This window comes from Haliotis rubra, unplaced genomic scaffold (genome assembly GCF_003918875.1).
Source record: "Haliotis rubra isolate DU_JTF1 unplaced genomic scaffold, ASM391887v1 Scf1332, whole genome shotgun sequence".
In the NCBI taxonomy this organism is placed as follows: Eukaryota; Metazoa; Mollusca; class Gastropoda; order Lepetellida; family Haliotidae; genus Haliotis; species Haliotis rubra.
The window spans coordinates 74,488-101,768 of record NW_025765262.1 but is presented as its reverse complement, the minus strand read 5'-3'; the positions used below and the strand labels follow the sequence as shown (position 1 = coordinate 101,768).

At 41.0% G+C, this 27,281-nt stretch overlaps 1 protein-coding gene across 2 annotated transcripts; it reads right to left on the bottom strand.

Annotated features, from left to right (window-relative positions):
* Positions 1-530: 530 nt before the first annotated feature.
* LOC124267723 (solute carrier family 23 member 2-like) lies at positions 531-24,059 on the bottom strand. Of its 2 annotated transcripts, none has more exons than XM_046702709.1 (11): positions 23,865-24,059; positions 16,307-16,464; positions 15,444-15,523; positions 14,072-14,145; positions 10,530-10,711; positions 9,379-9,499; positions 5,365-5,521; positions 4,555-4,808; positions 3,617-3,890; positions 1,832-1,927; positions 531-1,168 (listed from the first exon to the last, which is right to left on the bottom strand). In XM_046702709.1, exons 1-11 carry the CDS (start codon positions 23,976-23,978, stop codon positions 1,008-1,010), a joined length of 1,671 nt encoding a protein of 556 aa, XP_046558665.1. In that variant the 5' UTR covers positions 23,979-24,059; the 3' UTR covers positions 531-1,007. The 2 variants fall into 2 exon arrangements, with proteins under 2 accessions (XP_046558665.1, XP_046558666.1); XM_046702710.1 differs by lacking the exon at positions 23,865-24,059 and adding an exon at positions 18,320-18,502.
* Between the last annotated feature and the right edge of the window lie 3,222 nt (positions 24,060-27,281).

Genomic DNA, 27,281 nt, shown 5'->3' with positions numbered 1-27,281 from the left:
GACAGGTTTTATGTTTGCTAGACTTTGAGGTAACTATAGCTTAATTATGGGACGTACTGTCACCGACTCGAAAACAAAGCTCGTCGTCCTTTAGTGACCGGTACTCGGCGCTTCTCAGACCATGAAGGGTAAGAATTGGTCGTCATTCAATGGGAGGTCTGGTCCGGACAGGCTTATATCTAGACCACCGTCATACAGCTTAAACGTTGCTATATGTGGCGTAAAACAACAAGCAAACAAAGAAAGAAACTAAAGACTTCTGAACAGCTCGATGTTGTCAATACATTTTACCTATGAAGGGTTTAATCCCAAAGTGTCATCATTCATTATTTTGATATAGGTCATAGAATGCATATTCATGTTATGAAGACGTTATAGTTTTTAAGTTTCAAGTTGTACATATCTAGGTGGAGATGCTTACTGGTATGCGTGTTGAGCTCTTACGACAAGCATGGGTTACTGAAGACGGATCTTCACGGGTCTGTTAATTCAGTGTGTTGATGCCCTGCCTATTATGAGAGTAAAAGAAGAAAAGCAAGATGTCTTTTATTGCTTTCTGAAGATGAAGTTGTCATCTCGTTACATGCACATGCTAAATCATCCAACTAATACATTTCATTCTTGAATATCTTGTTTATTTGTTAATGTAGTTGGTGGACGGTGTCAACAGAACCTGTTCGAATGGCATATGTACCACAGAATCACCATTAAGTAACAAAGGAGTGAGTGAGTTACAATTTGAAGTCACATCGGCAGTATTTCAGCCATCTCGTGACTATATAAATCAACAAAGGAGTGAGTGAGTTACAATTTTAAGTCACATCGGCAGTATTTCAGCCATATCGTGACTATAATCAACAAAGGAATGAGAGTCATTAGTTTTACTGAAATATATAGACTGTATGCATGGCTACAGTTTTTCTGAATTTCCCATCTCAAGAGGATTGTCTACAGCATACGAAGAGTTGCTTGACCTTTTCTTGCAACAACTGCAGCTGATTTGTTTGTCAAAGGTGGGTGACATTGGGAAGTAACCACAACATCTGACTTTTCTGATGAATTGAGTGATATAGGGAAACTCGTATGTATGTTCTTCTGTTATGTAAATTACACCAGACCCCCTCCATATTCTGCCGCCATTTTTCAATGCCTCGCTCTTCTTCTGTGCCTTCAGAAATGAACAAGACAAGCATCGTTATTTATTTACTAGGAAAACATGGTATGTCTGTTTGTCATTAGCGAATATCAATGTGCTCCTCGCATATTGAGATCAATGGTAATGCACTCATTATCCTAACGCTGCGTCAACTTTTCTCTGGGGTATATATATTGCGACGTGGAATACATCTTTGTAATGCAACATTTATTTACACGTAAACATTTCAAAAACGTCCCGATTACTCAGGTACATTCTGTAGCTGCCATAAACTTCCCCGGCTGGGATTCGAACCACGGCCATACTGTCGTTCGGATGAAATAAGAAAAGTAAGCTTTTCTTCACCTCTTCACATTTTACAATTTCTCATTATGGTGTTTGGTGGTGGTGTGGACTGTATGGGATCAGAAAATCAGCTAGCAAAATAGTAAGAACACCTTACTTAGGAAGTCAGATAGCAAACGAGTAAGCACACCTTACTTTGAAGTGAGAACTCACATCGTAATTCACATTTGTTAAGCAATGAAGTGAGTTGGGTTTAATGCAATTTGAAGCGTGTTAGCTTATTGAGGGAAGACAGCTCCAGGCCTTATGTCATATAATACTTAAATGATGCAGCATTATCATAACACCTGATGATGATGAAGGATGAATACTAATCCAGACTAGGTGTACCTGGCACAAGGTTATCCAGGAAGCAGCCAGTGAATCCAGCAACAAACATCGGGGTCGAGAGCAGTACTGTCAGCACCTGGTCAAAATCGGCGCTTCCTGTAAAGCATTCAAACGAACGAATTAAGAGAGAATACACAAGGAAATAGTTAACATTTACGTATATATATAAAGGGTTATACTGTTTCACAGTATCTTGACAGAAAGAACCATCATTATTTAGAGTAAATTACATAATTATTTAAAATTCATCAGATGTCAGTTCCAACTCTTGTAGAAACGTTCGTGAATTTGAATAAAGAAATATTTTGCCTGTAATATGTAAATGTTCATGACTGCACAAGAGTGACAAAGATGCCAACAAACATATTTGTAGTGTACCGTGAAATATTGAGAGAATATTTTCGAATACTTCAAATTATTTGACACGAATGATAGAATTCCAGAGCGGTAATTCACGATATATAGGCCATAATTCTGTTATGAGTAGAATATTCTACACGAAAAAATGCGAATACCAAAACCTTTCGATACTCACAAGAAACCTCCAATTGATTCACCTTTTCCGACCATATTACGCGAGCGTGCATGTATGGATCACTATCATATAATGATGGGTTTTTCTTCAGGTACTCGCAAGAAAACATGAACTTTTCCTGCCTCATGGTACCCGCCATAAACACATGCAAAGGCACATGCAATTGTCTATTCGAACAAATACAGACGAAACCAATATTGTACAATTCGACAATGTACCGGACATTTTTTGTCACTTGTAAACGTAAATGTCCTCCGCATATCTACCATTAGTATGATGTCACGTGGCTTCAGGTTTCTATCAGCAGACATGCAAACATCACAAAGATGCTATATTCGATAGTTTGGCCCTAATGTTAAACGGTATATGAGCTTAAACTCCCTTAGCATTTCACATTGCATTTATGAATTGTGTGAAATAGTCGTCCCCAGCATAGGTCGTGACACAAATGGACATGAAATGAGCACGATTTTTGTGTCCTATTCCCTTACAATTATCACTTAATTAACTACCTATAAAATAGCTCTGTGTTCGTGTGTCCTGGTAATGAAACCAAAGTGCATGTGCAGAATGAAAGCAGGAAACAGCATCACCTTCGTTGTACCATGGTACACGAAAACAGTACCCATTAGTCATTTTAGAAATTATGCTTCATGGCAAACGTATGTATCATAAGTTGTCCTCAAATTCTTATGGTATGAGGCGCCGAAATTCGCCAGAAATCTTTGAAAAATGGTTCGAATCCTTGTTCCTTCCAATTGTGTTCTTCAGCCTCATACCCGTGCTGGTGGGTTTCACAAAAGTGGTCAACGTGTAAGACCATCATTACACCAGGCTTTCAACACACGTAAGTCTGGCAAGCAATTCAAAGCGTGTGAACTAAACTCCCACACTCAATCTTCCTGATCTATACCTATGCAAAGAAAACATTGTGTTAGGCACGGTTACGCCAAGATGATTTGATCGTCATGGCAACAATACTCTGGAGAATGAATTTGTATAATGTAGCATAAATAGTTTTTAAGAACAGCCCTTTCACAATGAAAGATCTGTCAGTGCGTGAAGTCGAGCAAGCCTAAAGGGACAAGACGTTGTTTACTTATTTCAAACTTTGAATTGATTACAATTATGGAAATAACAATGTTAGTAAATATGTTTTATTAATAGGTGCCTGTCTGTGTTAATAGGTGCCTGCCTGTGTTAATAGGTGCCTGCCTGTGTTAATAGGTGCCGGGTTAATAGGTACCTGCCTGTGTTAATAGCCTGGGAATTTGAAGCCATCCAGTCGGGAATCTTTAGTCCAAGCATCGTTGATGTCCCGATGATCATCAGGTTCCGTGTCGACCTGAGGTCAATGAATTGCAATGTGGACACTCCAACGGCCGTTACCATCCCTAGGGTGATGAGGTTCACACCGCCAATGATCGGGTCGGGGATGATGGTGAAAACAGCGCCAATCTTGCCAATAACACCAGCCAAAACCAGAAGAATGCCTGCTACGACAAACACCTTTCTGCTGGCCACCTTTAACACGAGTTTATGGACTATAATGTCTGGTTAAAATACCTCCATTGGAACAAACATACATGTACATATGTACAGATATGTCTTTGTGCACCAATGAGACAAGTGAGGACGTTGAATTGAGACTTAAGAAGTATACTGAGAAAATTACTAAGGGAACACATGAAAGTGCTAGCGTCACGTTATTTTTGTCCACGTTTCTTGGCAAGCTAATTGCAATGTTAGTGAAAATCTAACAGTGAGTGAGTGAGTGAGTGAGTTTAGTTTTACGCCGCTTTTAGCAATATTCCAGCAATATTACGGCGGGGGACACCAGAAATGGGCTTCACACATTGTGCCCATGTGGCGAATCGAACCCGGGTCTTCGGCGTGACGAGCGAACGCTTTAACCACTAGGCTACCCCACCGCCCTGAAAATCTAAGAAAGCATATAGAGACACTGCGACCAGGCGGTGTTCCATTATTTTGTTCTCATCAGTAAAGGTTTATCCCTCGCATGTATTGCCCTTTCTACAAATAAACCTCTATGATAGATATCAGATACGATATTTCATATCTGATTAAATGTAAAGAGTAAACATACTCAATGGATATTTATGACCAAAAGAAAACAATTATTGATAAAAATGATATATACTATCTATGTTATATTTCATGGGCATACCTTTGTCACTGCTATCGCACCTATATTTTCACTATAGGAAGTGCTTGCACAGAGTCCACCAATCATTCCGCCGATAGTGCTGGAAAAACCCTCCATGGCTATACCTCGATTTACGGCATGAGGAGGCGGCGGAGTAACTTCCGCCACACGAGCTGCAGCGAAATAGTCCCCGGTAGATTCGATGGTAGAAGCAATTGTAGCTGCCAGCATTCCCACATATCCTGCTGCACTAACCGTAGGCATTCCAAACTGAACTGAAATCACCATACAGAATGTATGACTGAGGCAGCAAGCTTCTAGTAGCTGCATTGTTGTAGCGTAATGACATTACCAGTGGACCATAATTTATATTTCCTATAATTTAGATACTTTCGTAAATAACATTTCTCTACAATGTTCTGTACATTTCGATACAATGTTCTGTTTCCATTCTGTCACATATGATTGACATTTGAGGTTTAGGGAAATTTGAGTGAAACAGGAAACCCTTCCATATCCACAAGGGATCTCTGCCCAAAACCGAGCCCACTGAACAAGTTTAACTTTATCATCTGTATATGAATTAAGCACGAACAGTTATTATCTTTCGGTTGGGGCTTTGTGAACTCTAATTCGAGGCATTCCATGATCTCTAAATATACACATGTATTTGCGTCTGGCTACACCTCACACTCAGCAACAGTCAAGCTGACCTATGGATCTCGCTTGTAGCATCTTAAGACACGTATGCCGGATCTTCGCGGGTCTTACAAACAACTGGAGGTTAATTCTAATGTGGATGTTCCAGGTGGAGGGGATACCTTCACGTACATGGAAGTGGAAAGTAAAACCACGGTGAATCATAGAGGGCGCTGATTCTGACGTCAGTCCTGGCCATATGTCCGGGCTGGGTGGAGTTGCTGGGCAGAACGTCTGTCACCGTCAACACAAACGACAGGAACCACGCCAACCCGACGGAAATGAGTACCTGTGAATCGTTTATTTGTTATGTCCTTGTCTACGGCATAAACGTATATAAAATACAGATATATTTTAATGAACAAATGAGTTAACAACCAACACCTGGTGTCATTACTGATCGATTCATTGTCGATTGTTTTACTTTCCCAAATCTGTTTCTGCAGATAATCAAGACCAAATGTTTCCTTATGTGTATAGTTAAACATTATTGATTGGTACAACTCCTAAATATGCTAAGCTAGTTAATCAGTCGTCCGATTTGCTTTCAGCGCCTTGAGCATGTACTAGTTGAGTGGATATGTGCGCTACATACATATCCTATAATAATAAATAATTTCCCTAATGCATCATATCTGAATGTTAAACATCCTGGGTCCATTTACAATAACGGTATATATACTGAGTCAAAAAAGAAACTTCACAAAATGTAATTTGGAAAATAATGAATAATTTTTCTCTGATGATACATCTATGTATCCGAAATGGGATCCCTATCTTTCGACTCTAGAAAAACGTTAGCAAAACCCACTCAAACCCATCCATTCGTCGTGCAAATGATGTTAGTGCCAAATCAGGTTTTGCACGTGCAGTCAATCACGTGATCCTCGCATTGAAGTTTTCTTCATATGCACGTGTTTGCATTGGCCTCAAGAATTGAAAAAACACTTTAAAACCACAGTTCTAACGGTACTTGAAATGCCACGATTGTCAAATGTGCAACGTGAACGTGCCGTTGGCATGTTGCAAGCGGGAAGATCAGTTATTGACGTCGCAAGAGCAATGGGATGCAGCCGTCGTACTGTGTATGACTTGCGAGGTCGTCTACAACAAACTGAAACCACTTCTGATCGCCCAAGGTCGGGTCGTCCACGTGTGACGTCACGAGCAGAAGACCGTCAAATCGTCCTACGTCACCTACGTGACAGATTTCTGCCGGCTGCACGAACCAGGGCTGAGATGTTTAAAGGTCGACTATCCTCACAGACCATTCGAAATCGGTTCCGGGCTGCCAATCTCCATTCTCGACGTCCATATCGTGGGCCAATATTGACGCCGTTTCATCAACGTCAACGTCTGCTGTGGGCCCAACGTCACCTCCGATGGACCCAGAGAGACCGGAATCGAGTCGTCTTTAGCGATGAATCCAGGTTTACCCTCAGATTCGCGGACGGCAGGCATAGAGTCTGGAGACGACGTCGTGAACGGTATGCCCAATGTTGTGTGCAGGAAGTCTACAGATTCCGGGGCGGAAGTTGCATGGTGTGGGGTGCTTTCTGATGGAACAACCGTTCCCGACTTCTGGTCATCCGTGGAAACCTCACAGCTGCTGCTTACCGCGACGAGGTGCTCACCCCTGAACTCGTTCCTTTCATGGCGGCTCATGGCCCAGGTCTACAGTTCCAGCATGATAATGCACGGCCGCATACCGCGATGTTGACAAGAAATTTCCTTCAAAACGCTGGAATCAACGTCATGGACTGGCCATCGAGGTCCCCTGACCTTAATCCAAAAGAGCACGTTTGGGATGCACTTGGGAGAAGGCTTCGTGGTCTTAGGAACCAACCTCAGAATTTGCAGGAACTTGGCGCTGCCTTGCAAGAGCAATGGCGCAGAATCCCCAACCACGTGTTCACAAGCATCAGGCAGTCGATGAGGAGACGGTGTTTGGCAGTGGTGAATGCGCGGGGCGGCCATACACGATATTGAACTGCGAAATTTCGCATTTTTATTCTTGTGACTTGACATTCTGTATACCCATGTTTTGGACCGGGGTGTAGCCTAACGGAACTGATTATGGCACTGTCAGTGTATCGAGTACACCACACAGATCTCAGCAATGAAATAACAACAATTTAACCATCTTACCATCTCTTGTTCTTTTATAGTGCCCTGAAGAAAGAATGTGAAGTTTCTTTTTTTGACTCAGTATTCCATTTGCTACCCCTATTTACCATTATCGCACAAGTGTGGTGTCATCACTGATTTTCAACAAGTATTTATTTACTTTTCATCACTTTTTTACGACCAATATAATCTCTTTCTGTGGAGTATAGTCTTGCAAAGAAGAGTTCCCTTGTGGAACAGTAATAGAGTGACGTTTTTGAAACTTTCAAACTCTTTTCAAACATATGAAAACAGATTGTCTGGAGTTCAAACTACACCAATGCAAAACACATCGTCCAAACACAACAGTGCTGTAGGCAGAAAATGATACACGTACACGGTTTGTTTTTATTATGTGAAAAATAGGAATCTTGTTATATATGTTAAAAGGACACTCGCACTGATGAAAAGAATAATAACACCACTGAAATGCAACAACGCCTAATGGCCCAGGATACAGATGGGAGCCACCTTTGGCCACTTTGCCAGGACGTTTGACAGCTCCTGTTTTGCTGTAACTATCCTAATGTTACAGAGAGACCGGCCAGACAACAAACAGACCTATAACAGACAGACTCAGGGAACTACACCCATTGAAGACTGGTACATGCTTACTTTGCATCTCCGGAATGAATTCCTGACAGTGACGTCATCTGCTATGAAGGCGCCTTAGGACTTACAGACTTTACAGAGGACAGGTACATACATTGACAGTGCCACATCGTCTGCAGACACTGAGCTGGGTCCAGACTGTACGTCTGGGAGGGGGAAGAGGATCGTTTTGACTCACGAAATCCAGTTCTGTTTGAACATACATGATTGAAGGCAGTATGTTTAGCATCCACTGGGAGGAAGAAAGGCGGAATGTTCAGGAGGGCATGGGGGGGGGGAATTTCTGGGCAGGAGAGAACACCTCTGGCCATCGTTAACCGAAATTTGACAGCCCAGGATTGCATGGACGAAAATCTTCGTCCCTCTGTGCTACCATCCCTCTGTGCTACCATTTCTACAACCGTTCCTTTAACAGCATGACAATGTCAGAACCTATACAGAACTTCCTTGCAGCCGACGTCAGCGTCATGCCACGGCCTGCACTCCAACCAGACAAGTCTCCCATAGAACACCGTCATGTTCGACAGCAACAACTTCCTCCAGTCAACCGACAAGAGCTGATCCAGGCCCTCCAAGAAGAACGATGACTAAAATCCCAAATCACGACATCAGACGACCGACTTTTCCAGTGGTCTTGAATACTTGTTGTATAACGTTAATTTTGTTTCTTGTGAAGTGTCTATATTTTATGCTTTTGAAATAAATTGATGTAAAAACTATAGTAAAGTTTCTTTGGCCGTCAGTTTAAATCTCTGTATCAGTAACGTCCCACAGAAGATCTCTCGTGCCTGTGGGTGATGTGATTAGACGGCGTTTTCGTCTTGTATCGACCTTCAGTTGTTGGCAGTATATAGCCTGTTTTTATATTGTATTGTCATCTATAGTTAAACTGTTTTAGATTAAATTACTAGTTTTAAATTCGAATCTGTGATAATCTAGTTATATTTACTGTCCTTCGTTGACAGGGTTTTACAATTTACCATTAATTACTATGCATCAAATTAATATTGCCGATGTGACGATAAATTTTAACTCACTCACTCACTCAGTTGATGGCGATCTATTGCCTGCTTTATATTGCATTGTCCAAAAATGTTATTTGTTTTAACTTAACATTCTAGTTTTAATTTAACTGTGATGGTCTAGGTGTTTTATTGTCCTTTGACGACAGGTTTTATCATATACACATATTCTTTATCAACGTCAAAATTGTTCTCGTCACCATATGGCTTGAACATTGCCTATGTGACGTTAAATATTAAATCACTCACTCACTCACTCACTCACTCGTCTTGTATCGACTCTTAACTGTACGTACAAATGTATGAAAGCAAACACCAATGCGCGGATGAGTGTTAATATACTCACGGGGAGCAGCTGAAAGATCGGTGTCCTGCTGGCATGGCAACCATCTCGGCTGGAATATGTTGGCAGTGGAAGTCTAATGTTTGTCATGAAGAGGGCAAATATTATCATCAGAGCCAAGGATCTGAAGTACAAATGTCGGTCGTAATGTCCTCATTAATTTAAACATTTCAGCTTAACGTAATTGAAAACATGAAAATACAGGAAAGTAAGCCTGTGAGGCAATACATTAATCCGCGAAAACTTACAGGACTATTTTATCATAAGTATCTCACCACACCACCCTTCACCTCTACAGTGTATAGTATAACAGTTTAGTACCAATCTGTACTAGAGTAGTATCTTTACTTTGACGTCTTCAAGTTTACGACACCGAACACTTGTGTCCAACAAATTCACCAAACGAACGATGTTGAGTGTAAAATTGTGTGATGTGTATTTACATGTTTGCATACTGAAGAAAACATTACCATGCCTCATCTAGTGTTAAATCTTTCCTCGTCTTCTAGATCGTGATTAGAAATTTGCATGTGTATGTTCATATACGTACATGGAAGTCGCTTGTTTTAGTTGGAGCATGATACAACCATTTCCGGCTACCAAACTGCCACATTAACAGTTCCTGGATTTAGCATCTTTTATGTTCTACCCTTGTATGCAATTAGAGGGAGGTTACGTTGAGTTGCAGAAGGATATTATCTTCCCATATACTCGAGCTCTAACAGACTTTTTGAGCCAATGTCACATTGCTGTATTGTACTTCAGGGAGTACGACGGTTGCTTTTAATCACATGGTGTCTTTAGTTGTTCCACCAACCCTCTCTTGGGGCGTTTCGTTCTGCCTCTTCTAACCAAGTTTGAGTTTTCTCAGCGAATTTGATATTCCAAACCATTGATCGGACCAATCATCAAATATTCCATTTGTGACTTCATTTCAGGATAGGTTGCTATATGACAGTCGACCGTAACCATGTCTAAATAGCATATTAGTTGCATGATTTCCACAACATAAACGTATTGCATGTCAAGATAATGCAGTTAAAACTGTTGAACACTTTAAAGGTGTTATTGGTACATATCTACAGTTGTTATCTACGTGTTGTAGCCAAAACAACTCGATCACAGAGCGTCGTTCAGCCTTAAAAAATACTTACAGAAATGCTATTCCCCAGTGCTGGGCACACAGTGGTATGGCAAACTGTCCTATGTACAGGCCTATAACTGTAATGGTTGGGGCGACAGTCAGTGGACCGATAAACTTGAGAAAGAAGCCAATAAGTCCAGTGGCTCCCAGGACAAACTGTGTCGTCGAGGCCAGCATTAAGTTGCCTTGTATCTGCAAGTCCAAAGTACACACTGGTAAATACACTGAAAACGGTACATGAACGTATTCTTGTATGTATTCAATGAGTCAATGAGTGAGTTTTGATTTACGCCGCACTCAGTAATATTCCAGCTATATAGCGGCGGCCTGTAAATAATCGAGTCTGGATCAGACAATCAGTGATCAACAGCATGAGCATCGATCTACGCAACTGGGATACGATGACATGTGTCGACCAGGTCAGCAAGCCTGACCACCCGATCCCGCTAGTTGCCTCTCACGACAAGAATGGGTTATTGAAGATCAATTCTAACCGGGATCTGCATGTACTCAAACAAATGTTGGTATTTAGGATATATTCTACGTCAGTCAGTATACGTCACAAAGGCATTACAAAGTCGTTTTAAGAAAGGTTTCGAAAGCATACATAATGTATCATTTTGAGATGCTTCGCTAAGTGTTAAAAGGTCTGAACCATACATTCAAGTGCTGTACGTCATGAGTATCGATCTACGCTGATGGTAAATGATGACAGATGTCAACAAACACAGCGAGCCTGACGACCCGATCCCGTGTCTCGCCTCGTATGACAAGCATGTTTTCCTTAAAGATCAGGACCCGGTTGCGTGAAACTTTAATGAAACATGAACGTGTCATTAAGTACTGAATCATTAAATTCTGTTGTTCTAACGTTTTAATGACGTGTTGTCATTAGCGCGTCATTAAGGTTCTGGGGTATCATTAGAGTGACACTGGCATTAACTTCCTGGAAAAGTGAACGTTGCGCGAGAATTTCGTTTGCACAGCAATGGATCTACTTACAGCTATAGAATCACACAGAAATGCTGAATAATACATTTCCCATCCCAAAATGTAAACTCAAGAGCAAATACTAAGGCGGTGTGAAAAACAGACACCCGGATCCCGTTCTAAGCTTGATTTTCACCGGATTGCGACAACCTCAACTTCTGTGTTAAAGCACTCTTTTTGAATTGCTCTACAAGTGGCTGTTCAATTCCCCTCACACACACACACTCTCTCTCTCTCTCTCTCTCTCTCTCTCTCTCTCTCTCTCTCTCTCTCTCTCTCTCTCTCTCTCTCTCTCTCACACACACACACACACACACACACACACACATCCCTCCGATCTAACTTATCCTTGGTATTAAACATCGTTAATGTCATTATTGTTGGTGCATCGACATCCCTCACGAACCATTTGCTTCAACTCGGTTAACTGAACACTATTACCTGGGATCTAGTATTGCATGATTATGTAAATAATCTGTCATAGGCCGGGTTATCCCAAACTTAATCCACCGCGTCAGTGCCACAGAAGACTTGGGACGCTATGTTCTTGTGCCTCTTTCTGAGTTCCAAGATGCAAGCCGCGACACAAACCAATGGAATGTCCCTTTACAGTATTCCATACAAACAAGATTTCACCTCACAACACTTTGGTTGAACACTGAACGTCTTTGTGAAAATGTCTAAAATACTTATTTTATGCGCGCTTCTTTCACTGTGTTCCCTGGTAAACTGTTTGTTAAAATCATATGGGTCAACTTAGGCTGCACCGTCACTTTTGTGCAGTGTGTTGAGTACATTAAATGTGTAAACATGAACGGAAACTATAAATATAAAAACTGTAAATATAAAAACTGTAAATATAAAAAGTGTAAATATAAAAAGTGTAAATATAAAAACTATAAATATAAAAACTGTAAATATAAAAACTGTAAATATAAAAACTGTAAATCCATCACAGCAGAACCACGTGTCACTGGAGTCTACATTTAAATCCAGAAAATGTGGGTTCAAATGTAAGCAATGCATGGACCTTTTTAGTGATAGGTTGTAAAGGCTTCTTTCCTTTATGTTACCTTGTATTGAGAGGTACTTCTCACATATTCAAAAATAGGAACTCATCTCCAATAGATCTATAGTATGGACAACGCAGTCCTCGCCGGTAATGTCTTCCCTCAGTTTGGTCTCAACTTGTAATTTATGATTACTAGTTGTGACCTTGTTCTAATGCTGTGTTACGTCACAGGTCACTGTAACATCAGTGTGCATCCGAATTTTTAAAACACAATGAGGAGTTATTACAAATCAATCTGATGTTTATTTTAGCTGTTGTGATAGATAACATTCAACTATTGCTGAGGATCTGTCGGGTCATTACCGTTTTATAGTAACTAGATGTGACGGTTGTATAGGGCCCCAGTCTATTCATGTGATATTCATTGATATTTGCATGTTCCGTAATTAAAGGTTAGGAGTAATCATTTACATGTAGAAAATCTTTCAAATACATGAACTTCACTGTCAGTTGATTCGTTGAATGATTTGTGGCAGGCGAATGTTTAACTGACTGAAATTTTCAGCTTTGCGCTACGGTCTGTTATCACAATACTCGCTGAAGCAAAGATCATATAATAGATACTACCTCAGAGTGAGTGAGTATGGTTATACGCCGTTTTTAGCAATATTCCTGCAATATCACAGCGAGGGATACCAGAAATGGGCTTCACACATGTGTGTTTCCCTGTGGTGAATCAGACCCAGGTTATGACGCTTTAACCAGTAAGGCTACCTCACCGCCCCTACTACCTCAGATATGTACACCCACCTTGTATACAGTATACACCATTTACACCATTGTCTTCAGCGAATCAGTGTGCAGAGCACGTCTAGATGTAACCTTATATGTGTAAGTGGTGAAATGAACTGAATTACCCTGTGATTGCGCATTCAACTTGGCACAAGATGTTATATCACTGTCTAAACAGTTGCACACAGTAAACTACGGTTGTAAAGAAGGGACCAGTAGTTTTAGTTCGTTACACGCATTACAACTAAAATATACCACAAGTGGCCAGGATGGAACCCTGTTAGTTATGTCCGTCAGTTCGTTATAACCGTTTTTCGTCATACACATGTCATCTAAAACATACAGCAAGTGGTTCGGACAACAAAATACAATCACGGATGTCCGTCGGTTCGATATAACCGTTTTTTGTAATACACATGTCGTCCAAAACATACAGCAAGTGGCTCGGACAACAAAAACAATTCGTGATGTCCGTCGGTTCGATATAACCATTACTTGCTATACGCATTTCGTATAGCAAAATACAGCAAGTGGCTCGGACAACACAAAACAATTTGTGATGGCTGTAATACGAGAGTTTGTTCTCAACGTACTTTTATACAGGTTTAAACAGGTTGCTGCGTGAATCAGTTGAGAGTGTGCTTAGCATCGATATGTTAGTACTTCATATACAGCTAATGTTCAAATGTAGTGAATGCCATTAAATACTGAAACTTCCCTAGTTTCTAGGGGTGTCTCAAAACAAAGAATAACCCTACCTCTCTCATCCTCATTTTCCAGGGTTCATCTGTCGCTGTTCCATTGACTACCGGAATCTCCTTCAGCAGAGATTCTAGCATTAAAAGAGTCCATTCTATAGTGTTTTGTCATGCAATATTATATTTATTATATACTAAAAATGTAATAAACAGATTAAACCTGTAATCAGCCACTGCAACATTAACACCCCCTATTCCTTTCATCACATGTACTGCCCATTTCTATGTGCAGTTGTAGGAAACAGGATGTTAAGATGCTACTGTGTACGTGAAAGAGAAACACATCCATCGTGATAACAAATCTACAAAACGTGAAGCTGATTGCACGATTCGTTAAAGTGTTTGTTTGTCAGTTGTGTACTCAGCAAAATCCCAGCTACATGTAGGCAGTCTGTGAATCATCGAGTAAATAATCGACTATCCAGTGATTGGCATATTTGTCCCCCCTCCGCAACGCGGAACGGGGGACTATGTATTCAGCGGCGTCCGTACGTCCCGATTCTTGTTAACGCGATATCTCATGAACTGTTGTACCCAATGTCTTCAAATTGGGTGACAGCCTACATGGGGGGATTACGCAGACACCAGCCGGTTTGGGTGACCTTGACCTTATTTTCAAGGTCACCACGACAATTTGACCACTTTTCAAACTTATTTAAACGCGATATCTCATAAAACATGTACCCAATGTTTTCAAATATGTTGACAGCCTACATTGGGTGATTATGCAGACACCAGTCATCAGGGGTCTTGTATGTGACCAAAAAAGTTAAAAATAGTAAATATAGACATTCCATTCTTTAGCGGCTGGGGACATTGCCATATCAGTGGCAAACACTTGTGTGTATTCATCTTGGCATATGAGTGAGTGAGTTTATTTTTACGGCGCACTCAGCAATATTCCTTCTATGTGGCGATGGTCTGCAATAATCGAGTCTGGACCAGACAATTCAGTGATCAACAGCACAAGCATCGATCTAACCAATGGGGATACGATGACATGTGTCAACCAAGTCAGCGAGCCTGACCACCCGATCCCGTTAGTCGCCTCTTACCACAAGCATGGGTTACTGAAGATCAATTGGCACCATTCACAAAGACACTCACAAAATATCGGAACATAAACTGTATAAGTCAAAATAAGAATTTTATCAAACATACTCAGTTATTATCACCGAGGTAACTGACATTGACATTGAATATTGTAAGCCTGATCCAAACAAGTTGTGTATGAGGTCCTCTTTCACATTGTCGTAGACATCATCAATATGCCTGAAGCTCGGACAAAGCCCCGAACTACACCAGAATAGGTGCACGATTGCTGCCTTGCGTAAATTTCTAACAGTATATGTGTCTACGGAAATTGACATACCATCACTCCATTTTGCTAGACTGAAAATAGCGGCCATCGGTGCTATGAAGGACGTATTTGCCCCTTGAATGATGGGGAGTCTGAAACATGAAATTGGTGACATTTTCTGGCGTTCAGTCTTGATAAGAATAGTACAAAGTTATATTCGCATCGACACTTTCCACTAACATATTTACTCGATATTGATTTATTCATATACATGCTAACTACAAATATGTTCCGCCCGTGAAGAACCGGATTAGAAGTATAGAACAGAACAGAACAGAATTTTATTTCAGTTACAGACCTCCGGCCCGAGATACATTATATAAATTGATGGATAATTACACATGTAATGTATTTCATTTAGATTTGTGTTTCTCTGTCAACAAAGTATAAAAATAGAAGTGATCCTTAGCAACCAATGCAACTAACGGGATCGGGGCGGTCAGGCTCGGGGATCTGGCTGACACATGTCATTTAATCCCAATCGCAGAGATCATTGCTCACAATGTCAATGACTAGTACTGCACTGCCTTGTCCAGACGCGATTATTTACGAACTGCTGTCATATATCTGGAATATTACTAAGTGCGGGGTTAAACGACAAAGAAACAAATATGTATACTGTGGACCAATAATTAGAATATCTACAAATAAGAAAATATGACCCGATCGTTAAATGCTCCTATATAATAACGAAAAACAAAAAATAAAATCTGTCCTTGGTCGCTGCATTCGCAGAAAGAGTAACTTCTCATACAAACTTACCAATATGATCCATATATTTGCACATATATTAAATACGAAAATATTTACTCGCTCATTACATGTTGTGTTCACGCATCAAAAGTAGTAAGTGGATTCAAGTATATTTGAATCACCTGCATCCAATTAGGTTCTGTAGTATAGTGGCCACTCCACATGTAAACAATCCGATGCTCAGAAGTTGTCTGCGGATTTCTGGCTGGTCGCTGACGCCAAGTTGGGTGGCGATGAAGATGGGGGCAGATATGATACCAGCAACACAGAGCAGGGATTGCTGAAATAATCAAATCTTAAATTTAAGAAATGTTTTCTTTTCGTTTGTGGTATTTAGCATAACATAAGCTCACGAACAGACGCGTATATTCATGTGATTCCCTAAATACACAAACAGACTACTGAAACTAAGACATGGTCAGGATTTGTCATTATGTCAATTAATGCAAGGCAGATCGAAGCATCATCTGTTGATGACATTCCCAGACACAGCAAAAAGCCTGAACGGTCCTTAACAAATTTAGCCAAATGTATTCAAATTCATCCATCTTCAAAATCCAGTGGATTGTCAACAGTGGCACGTGCAGCAGGCGGCTGGCCGTGTTCCCTTTGACGGCCAATAACGCAACATTGGTCAAAAACCAAACGCAGGTGATCATGTACAACGGCGATGTACCAATCCTGGGGAACTGTCACTATGGCGACCCGAGGTCTGGCACTTCAGGCTACGTAAGACCCAAACAAGTAAATTTAAACCTACTACCATTTTAATCGTAGTATATGTGTAATTTTAATTTATCTAGATTATCTAAAATTGCTAATAGCTGAAGGGATGGTGTAAATCCAGCTAGCAAATGTACTGTAAGTCCCCATGCTCCCTAGTATGATGATCTACCTTCAAGTGTTGGCAATCTATAGCCTGCTTTTATATCGTATTGTTCTCTGTAAAAATATCGTTTTATGACAACATTGTTTTACTTTGATATCTGTGATACACTGGTAGTTTTACTGTTCTTAGTCAACAGGCTTTTAATTTCTAATTTATTGTTCTGTAATAAATAATTAATTGTTCTCGTCACAATATGGCTGAAATATTGCCGATGTGACGATAAATGTTAACTCACTCACTCAATGATACTTCAGTGTCGATGTTGCGGCATAATTATATTTCTGATACGTACGGCAAAGATGCGAAATGGTGTACAGCGAGATGATGCACAACTGCGGACTGAGTCAGCCTACCAGGCGACCTACGTCACTGCTCAGACGTGGCATGACGTTTTTATCCATAGACCAAACAGCGGTGAATTAATGTTTTATAAGGTTCAAGAAAAGCATCATTACCTGATGAAGGAGAAAGCATACACTCCGAAACATAAATCTTCAAACATTCTACTTCTAAATGTCCTTCAAAGACTTATAGAGGTTGACAATTGACACTCGGTGTCATTGTTCGCGATGCCCCAAATGTGCACACACATATTGCATGTTTTACCATGACATATTCATACAACCTTTCACCACCTCACGCAGATATACATTAAAGTTTATACTGGTAAAGTCTGACACGCAGAACCCTTTTCATAAACATAAAGGAACCCTCTTGGTAAAAATGTAACAAACTAACACCTTTACTAAAATTATTGAATTTTTCTCTTTCTATACCACCGATGCATTTCCATATGAGGAGCACATGTAAAAAGCACACGACAAACTAAAGTAACACTTCACCTCTAACAAACTATTACGCTCACCTGTTTGATAACAGTAGGTCAAAATGACCGTGCAGGTTTCTCGCTGTGGTGTATTCTTTAATGACGAATTGTATTTGTGTATCTTTAATAGCAAAACAATAATCACTGAGTTCTCATAAGGAGTGAGTCAAAATGTACATGACATACTTGAACATAACTAATCCATGGTCAATCACAAGAAAATACCTATTGTGTTCCCTGAAACGCTCCAGTTACTATGTACCGGACACACTTCACGTTCATGTCACCTGGGGAATATTGCTGAGTGCGGCGTAAAACTAAACTCACTCAACTCATGTCACCTGGTGGCTACTGAACGCGGGCCTTCAGACACTATTGTCTCTGACATTGCCTTAATCTCCTGTGGAAAGGGGGTTGTACCTGAAGTCCAAATACTGGCCACAGAAGCGAGAAATGGAGATTCATCCAGAGAATATTGTGCCCGGTTCTTTCCCCTTCGGTCAGCTATCTCATCAACGTTGGTATCATCCACGGTTGTAGTGCAACTATGTTGTTTTACAAAGATAATAACGGAGGCTGGTGTGCACTGGCTCGTAAAGCACATTTTCCCATCAGGTAAAACGAGTCACCAGTGTAGAAATGGCTTCCGATCAAATGTAGCTGTCATATTTAACTGCAGTTTTTATCAATATCACATGGTTGTTAAAAATTGGGCAAGGATTTTGACCTCCGTGCATTATCTCTCTCGCTCTCTGTGTGAACATACCTGCGGATACATGTAAATAACGCAAAGTTTGTTAAAGCTTGAATTGTTAGTCGTGGCGACTGAATGGATCGCTGGCGAGTCACAGTGATTTAGTTGCCTGCTGAAATCTGAAATTAGTGGTGAAATTTAAATTACACGAATGAATCACTGGACAAACATCAGAGATGACACCAGGTGTTAAACGAATGGTTAAGCACGTCCTGGCCTAATGATTATATCCCGCAGATTTGTTTTGGTGTTGGTTGTTGTTTTACGTCGCAATCAGCAATATTCCAGCTATATGGCTATATGGTCTGTTAATAATCGAGCCTGAACCAGACAATGCAGTGATCAACAGCATGAGCATCGATATACGCAATTGGGATACGTCAACCAAGTCAGCGAGCCTGACCACCCGATCCCGCTTGTCGCCTCTTACGACAAGCATGGGGTACTGAAGATCAATTCTAACTCGGATCTACATATACTCAAACACCTGGACATAGGGGGTTAAATGTTGGTATTTAGGATATAGCTATACGTCAGTCAGTATACGTCCCAAAGCCTAAACAAAGACGTTTACAAAGCCAAGCCTCAACAGGTTTCGAAGGCATACATAATGTATCACTTTAAGATGACATGTGGCAACCAAGTCAGCGAGCCTGACCACCGGATCCCGTTAGTCGCCTCTTACGACAAGCATGATTTGCTGAAGACCAATTCTAACCCGTATGTTCACGGGTTCCCCACTCAGACAATTTATTAAGATAAGAGTTTGTTAGCTAACGGCTGCCTGTAAACATAGATACATGTTTCAGTGTATAATGTCAGAACATGTGACATCATGACTATTAACAATCCTTAATGGTCATTATTATACTAATATTTGCATGGCGCCAATATCAAGATCATCTGCTCAAAGGCGCTTTGTGTTGTCATGATCATGTCATTATCCATGTTGTGAACATCTGACATCATGACTATGAACAGAGTATAATGATGTCAACATACATGATGTGAGCACCTCATACCATGGCTATTACATTAGCTCGTTGATGTCATCATCCATATATTAAACACCTAACACCATGGTTCTTCATAAATCGTTTTGACGACAACGTCAGATAACATATCTAATATAATATACTATGCAGCAAAAGAAACGTCAGTTTGGAATTTTCCTTCGCAGAAACGGATTACTGTAAACTCATTTCATGTTCTGATTATATATTTTTGACAACATCTCCAACTTTACCTGAGCAAAGACATTTCTTCCCAAACCCAGAATGGAACCCAGGAAATGGTCTTAAAAACGCAACATGATCTCTCCGAGATGGTACGATGTTCTCCATGCAACTGTTTTTCATGCAACTCATGCTGCACGTGCTGTTCACAAGGACCAGCCCTATAAAATGCACCCCCAAACCTCGTTGAAACATTCACATTACAACGTCAGCAGGATGCCGCGACTCACGACAGCTCAGAGGAACCAGGCGCAAGGAAGACTTGAACCTGGCTGCACTGCACAAGCCGTTGCCAATCACTTCCAGGTCAACGTTCGGACAGGCTGCAGCAACGTTTCCGGGCCACCAACACCACAAATGCTCGCCCCCGTCCTAGCAGACCAAGGGTGACAACAAGACAACAAGACCGCCATGTTGTTGACAGCATGTACAGAATCCCTTCATGCAGGCATCTGAAATAGCACGCCAGACAGTGGGAACACACGGAAGACCAATCAGTACTGATACAGTACGCAGACGTCTTAACTGCGGGAACCTCCATTGCCGTTGACCTTACCGTGGATCAATCCTCACCCCTCATCGGCGTAAACGTCTACAATTTGCCCTACAACACCAAAAACTGGCGATACAGGCAATGGAGAACTGTTCTTTTCACAGATGAGAGTCGGTACTGCGTATCAACTGCAGATGGCAGAACAAGAATATGCCGACGACGTGGCCAGCGTTACTCAGACCAATGTGTTATGGAAAGAGACTCATGGGGAGGTGCAAGCATCATGGTATGGGGTGGAATAGGCCTGAACCAAAGAGTGGGTCCTGTGGTGTTCCAGAACCTTGGTCCAGGGAGAGGAGGCAGCATCACAGCGGTGCGCTACATCGACCAAGCACTCAGACCCCACGTCATACCACATTTCGCACGTCACCGGAACAACATTTTCCAGCATGATAACGCAAGGGCCCATACTGCGAGAGCTACACGGGACTTCCTAAAGCGGAACGGTGTCAACATTATGCAGTGGCCAGCCCTTAGTTCAGATTAAACCCAATTGAACATCTTTGGGATGAAATTCAGAGGCGACTGAATAATGTCATACCAAGGCCGAACATAGCCGACCTATTGCGCCAGGCCTTTCTCAGAGTGTGGTTCCAGGTGCCAATGGCCTTCATCGATCGATTGGTGCACTCCATGCATAGACGTTGTGCTGCAGTTATTGCCGCTCGTGGTGGTCTCACTAGATACTGAAGTCAAGAGTCTGAATGGACTGCAAACGTACACGTAATGTCTTGAATTTGTGCTGAGTTATTCATTGATGTGTCAAGACATTGAACACAAAAAATGGTTTTGATCCGCTTATTATGTCCATTTACAGCGCCTATCTAATTTTGAATTCGTACTGACGATTTTTTGCTTCTGAGTATATTATGCATTCAATATATTTAATATATGTGGCTCTGAACACACCATAGATTTTCCAAATGCTTTTTAACCGCTATCCTCGCCATAACCCGAACATCTACAGCAATTGTAAAACATAACAGGTTTACATTTACATAGGCATAACGTGTATGTTACAATAGAAAAACACGATGTATCATTTAGCCTTTGTCTGTTGTCAACTCTGTAAATACACACTATTGCTGACACAGACACTTTACATTCAGTGTGCTTACAAAAATTAAAAAACTCTTAAACTCAACAAAACCTTGACTTCATTCTATTGCGGCATGTCAAGTGATCTGGGGCTTTACCCGCTTAACGACAGTTAGTTAAAGCTGACACCCTCAATAGCGCCTGATATAAAAGAAGACAGCACAGGTAAGAATATAGCATGACCAGACAGAAATTATTGAGAATTTTAGGAATATGTTTAATTGGATTTCTAGTATTAACAACCTTGACCAGCTATCAAGTGTTTGGTTTCATTCAAGAGAGACAACTCCGTTAGTCATTTGTCATTAGCTTGTGAAGAGTTATCCCCCTTTGTTTACTTGCTAGCAGACGACATTTCCAGTGATCCTCAGTATGGATAATTTAGAGAAGAGGAAGTTGATATTAGAGTATTATAACAAGGACATCAGATCAGCTAAAGTGATTTCAAGTAGAACAGGCATCCCTTTGTCCACTGTTTATCGTGTTTTGAAAAATATTGCAAATGGATATGGCATTGAGCACCAGGAAGACACAGGTAGGCCCAGAAAATTGACTGTCGGTGACAGAAGGCGGCTTGGTATTCTTGTTTCTAAAAACAAACGAAGGAGTTTAGAAAACTTAAGGCTGGATATGATTGATAGAGGAACTGTGGCTCTCTGAAAAGAGACAATTAGAACTGAGATGCATGCAATAGGTTGGAGGAAACGTCGAGGAATTCCATCACCGATCATGAAACCTGAACAAAAGGAGCGAAGGTTGAACTGGTGCTTACAGCATAGAAATTGTATCTGGGACAATGTGATTTTCTCAGATGAAAGTTCTGTTTGGCTGTTTCCTAATACAGTGAAATTCTGGACCAAACAAACTGAAAAACCTTTGTATCAGCGCCCACAGTACAGTCCGAAATTTAACGTGTGGGGTGGCATATCTGTGTTAGGGGCAACGCCCCTATGTGTATTTGAAGGGAATATGATCAGTGAGCGGTACACAGATATTCTCGAGGGACATTTACTTCCATCTGCTCACGTGTTCTATGGAAATGTTTGGATTTTCCAGCAGGACAACGACCCAAAACATCGTTCAAACCATTCACAGGCCTGGTTTCCGACCCAAAATATGACATTATTAGATTGGCCAAGCTATAGCCCTGACCTAAATCCAATAGAAAAAGTTTGGGGACTTATGAAGGAAAGTGTCAATAAGAAAAATCTGACAAATATTGCTGAAATGAAAGAAGAGGAGGTCCGATATTGGGACAGCATGGACCACGACTTTCTAACTTCTTTGATCAGTAGTATGCCCCGCTGCATTGAAGCCTGCATTGCTGCCCATGGTGACTTGACAAAATACTAACTGTTCACCTGTCTTTGAATCTGGAGTAATGTTCTGCTTATATTCACATTAATACGTGAGTAATGAGTGAAAAATAAATAAAAAATTACAATCTTTAAATTCTCAATAATTTCTGGTTGTACTGTACATGAGCAAGCCAAGCCTTGAAGAGACAAACGATACTCAGTGACACCAGATACTTTTAACTGAAAAGTATGCGTCGTGAACAAAGGGGAATTGTTTGGTTACAAAGACTGTTTTTCAGTGTGTCGACCTCCTGTGTAGGCCCAAGAATGTCCCCGCTGTTCGCGGCTTGTGTAACTATGCAGGTCTTGGTGATCTTGATACTTAATCACCCTATACTGCATTATCCCAACAAATGCTATTGATGCATCAACATTATGACGTTGCTAAATCAGGGTGCAGAATCCCTACAGTACTGCTGTGTACATTATAGACTTTTCTGCTATATTACACTAACATTCCTTCATACCTGTATAGGGCGGTGGGGTAGCCTAGTCGTTAAAGCGTTGGCTCGTCACGCCGAAGACCCGGGTTCGATTCCCCACATGAGCACAATGTGTTAAGCCCATTTCTGGTGTCCCCCGCCGTGATGTTGCTGGAATATTGCTAAAAGCGGCGTAAAACTAAACTCAGTCAGTCAGTCATACCTGTATAATTGCACATCACTTGATAACGGTGTCAGAATCTACATCCACACGTCGCTCCGCGTTGTAAAATAGAAGTTGTTCATCAATATAGTTTCATCTTATCCTGACTTAGTTCTCCAACTGCTACACGCCTCTCAACGACGTTGTGAGACGTTTCAGTAAAATGATGTTCTTATTTGGAATGAGATAATCCCAGTATTCTTAAGTGTTTCCATTATCTAAAACGTTGCAGATGACATGTACACAATGAAGCGATGAGTACAAGATCGTTACTGATGGTCATGTAATCATGTTGTCAAGCTCACCACTTAAGTGTTCTTACCTGGAGACCCAGTACTGGCCAAAGTAGAGGAAACGGAGCCTCGTCCACAGAATATTGTATCCGGTTCCTTCCCCTCCGACCAGCTTCATCTTCAACAACGTTGTTGTCAGACATGTTCGAAGCTCGATAGCGTTCAGTAGCGGTGTAGAGTCGGTAGTTATTCTAACTATGTCACTGTGTATATCCTCGCTGTCAGGTAACTGCTACTCGAGTGTGCAGTGCGTTATACACCCCACCCCCACCCCACACACAGCGTAATGCAACTACTAACATGCGGTTGACCTTACCGAGTAGTTAACTGATAGCATGCAACGACCCATTTAATAACTTCTCCCTCATTAACAAGTACAGATGCAAATGTAGGTGTTGGTTCAACCCTTGACTGGTAAAGTCAGTTACAGGGCATGTAGTAAATGACATATCCCAGCCGCATTTTATTGATGCTATTTACGTTATTAACATTTATTAAACTTCACTGTCATAGCTTAAGTCTTAGGGACATCGGTAAGTTCCCATGCAAAAGACCTTATGAGGTGTGCAAAGCCAAATGGAAATACCCCGGAGAGCTAGCCTGCAACCAAGGATACCAGTGCATGACTGTGTGCACCGCTTTTAGACCCGCCCGACCCACCCATACTTACAACATTTCTCTGCTGTCACTCTGCTGCCGGTATTTCTTTTGTACATTCTAGAATTGCGATCATACGGCGCAAAGTCCACTTATCTATTTAAGTTTTCCTGGGTATGAATGTAGTTGCAAAATTATTGGTTTGATGAACAGACACAGAGCACTGTAGTTCGAAATTTAGTTAAATGAAAAATTCAAAATAATCAACTTCCCCACCCACCTCTCCACCCAAGAATACATTTATATGTTATTTAAAGCTGCACAGTAATAGTTCAGGTATATGAGGGTGGTCTGCAAATAATTAAGTATGGACATGACAATCCAGTGATCAACATTATGAGCATCGTCTCGAATTGCTATTCCAGCATGTGAATCCCTTCCAGTAAGCAAAGCTAGGGGTCCAGAAAAACCTCACTCATGCGATAACTTCTATCGCTCCATTTATTTACTGAAGCACTAATTTCCACACAGGTAGATACATGTCTCTGTAATAGAAGGGGGAGAATTTTGACTTGTTCTGTACATACCAATTAGAATTTATACTATCTGAGATTCAAACCCACACTCTCAGAATAAGCTCACAAAGTGCCAACGATCAACACACTAACTTCCAAGGCTTCTACGAAATGAACATCTATAAGGACTGCTCACACCTGAATTCAAAGACAGCCATGGGTAAAAATATTGAACGGAGAAGGGGAGCTCTAGGCCTTACAATACACACTCTCCTGAGGACTATTATCTTTGATGAGAGCTAACCTCTTTGAGTGGAAGTTTGGAAGTACAATACAGGCATACTTTATGGATATTGCACCAGAGAGCGCGGCGATTGACACCGCTGCACTTGGGTGACTCTAGGTTGTCTACAGTCCTCCCTCTATGTGTTTGTTTGCTGTTCGGTACAAAGTAAGATCGCTTTGTCTACATGTCTGATCCACATCATGGCGCAGCTCTGTACAACGACCTCCACAGGAGGGACGAAGAGATGTACATGCATAGTCAATGAGTCTCTGTGATTATCCTTTCTTCCCTGTTACTTGATACATCAACTGTGTCTCTAGATCGGGGCAAGCGAAAGGTGCCTGGATCGACCCCAACTTGCAGGCTCTTTCAGTGTTGTCATAACCCGTAGTGTGCAGTACACAACCCTGTACACTTAAAAAAGAATTCACACATCTGATGGTAGGTGACCAAATGGTCGACACATGAGATGAATACTCCCGACGGAGAGTTGGTTAAAAAGAATGCCAGAAAAAAGACATCCGTTGATAAAGGGAACACACCAGCGCATTGAGCATGTGCTAGTTGCGTGGATATGTGCGCTATATAAATATACTATAATAATAATAATAATAATAATCGTAAAATCACCTCTGATACGTTCTGGTGAACGCATGGTTCTATCCTCTTTCTAATTGTCCTGTTTCCGACATCGTTCGGAGAATTCCGGCGTTTGTCGCCGATCTCTATGTTTTCTTGATTTGTCTGAGAATTAGTCTTTCACACGGAAAATCAAAACAAAATGATGATAGTTTGTTTATATTTTGGAGACAAACGTTATGAAACTTTTTTCCAAAGTTGGTCTAATGTTTTAATTACATTTTGATAACATTCTCATACAAAGAATGTTTGATCATGACCGATTTGGGGATGGTGATTCATCGTTATCATTTTGATCCAAACAAACTATAGGTTCGCTCCTCTGTTAAAACCCATGGGCAAACAATAGAGGTAGTTTACATCCATGCACACGCTGGAGAGGTTGGAAACAAACACGCTGACCAAGCTTCTGAAACAACCATAGAAGTACCAGGTATAAACCTGAACCTACCATTTCTGACAAACAAGGTCTTTTTATCACTAGGTGGATCTTTTTGAACATTTTAATCTCACACAATATCATTCACGCACAGCTCTCAGATATCTCAATCTCCACTCTATCCTTTACGATATCAGAACAACTGATTCTGGTTTAGTGGTGTAGAATCTAGTCATTTGTCCTAGTTCCAGACCGTACAATATCCACGGTCGCCATTGACATTTTCAGTCAAAACGTTTTTTGTTCATTTTGTTCTGCCACATGGCTACAATGAGTGAAACGTTTAATTTGCCAAACACAGTCCATTGCTGGGTTTAATCTTCTTATTAATATTTGCCGTTGTACTGTGTTCGGATACTCACCTCTGAACGTAGATGTTTCAGGGTCTCACAAACACGGTATCACCTATTGTACAACATGTCTGGTAAACTAGTATGCATCACATTTTGGATACCGGTAGGTGTATAGCTTGAGAAGCATGGTGTTACGTTTGCTATCGTCGACATATAACCTCCGGCTCAATATAGCAAAAGTCATATTCGGTCAAAGAAGCTGCCATTGTATGTGAATGTCGGCGGGTTCACAAATCGAGACGCGCTTCAATTTCGAATGTTCCTGTCAAGATACTTGTTCGACTCTGAAACTATTGAACTTAGCCAGTCCCGACTTAACCCAAATGTCTTTATGCGTTGTTTAGAATCCAAATCTGATGTGTGATAGGGTAAGGAGTTTTGAAAACTTTATCTGCCCAAAATTACGCATTAGCGACCTCCTGTGCCATGCCAAACTATACTGCTGTGGTCCAAAAGGGATTTATCAATAAATGTACATCACAAGTTGAGAATCATACTTCATGCATACCTGCCAACTCTCACGCATTTGGCTTAAGACTCACACTTTCATTACTCATTACCCTCTCCACAAAACTGACCAATCATACGTCAAACTGGGTTTATATGAAAAATACAAA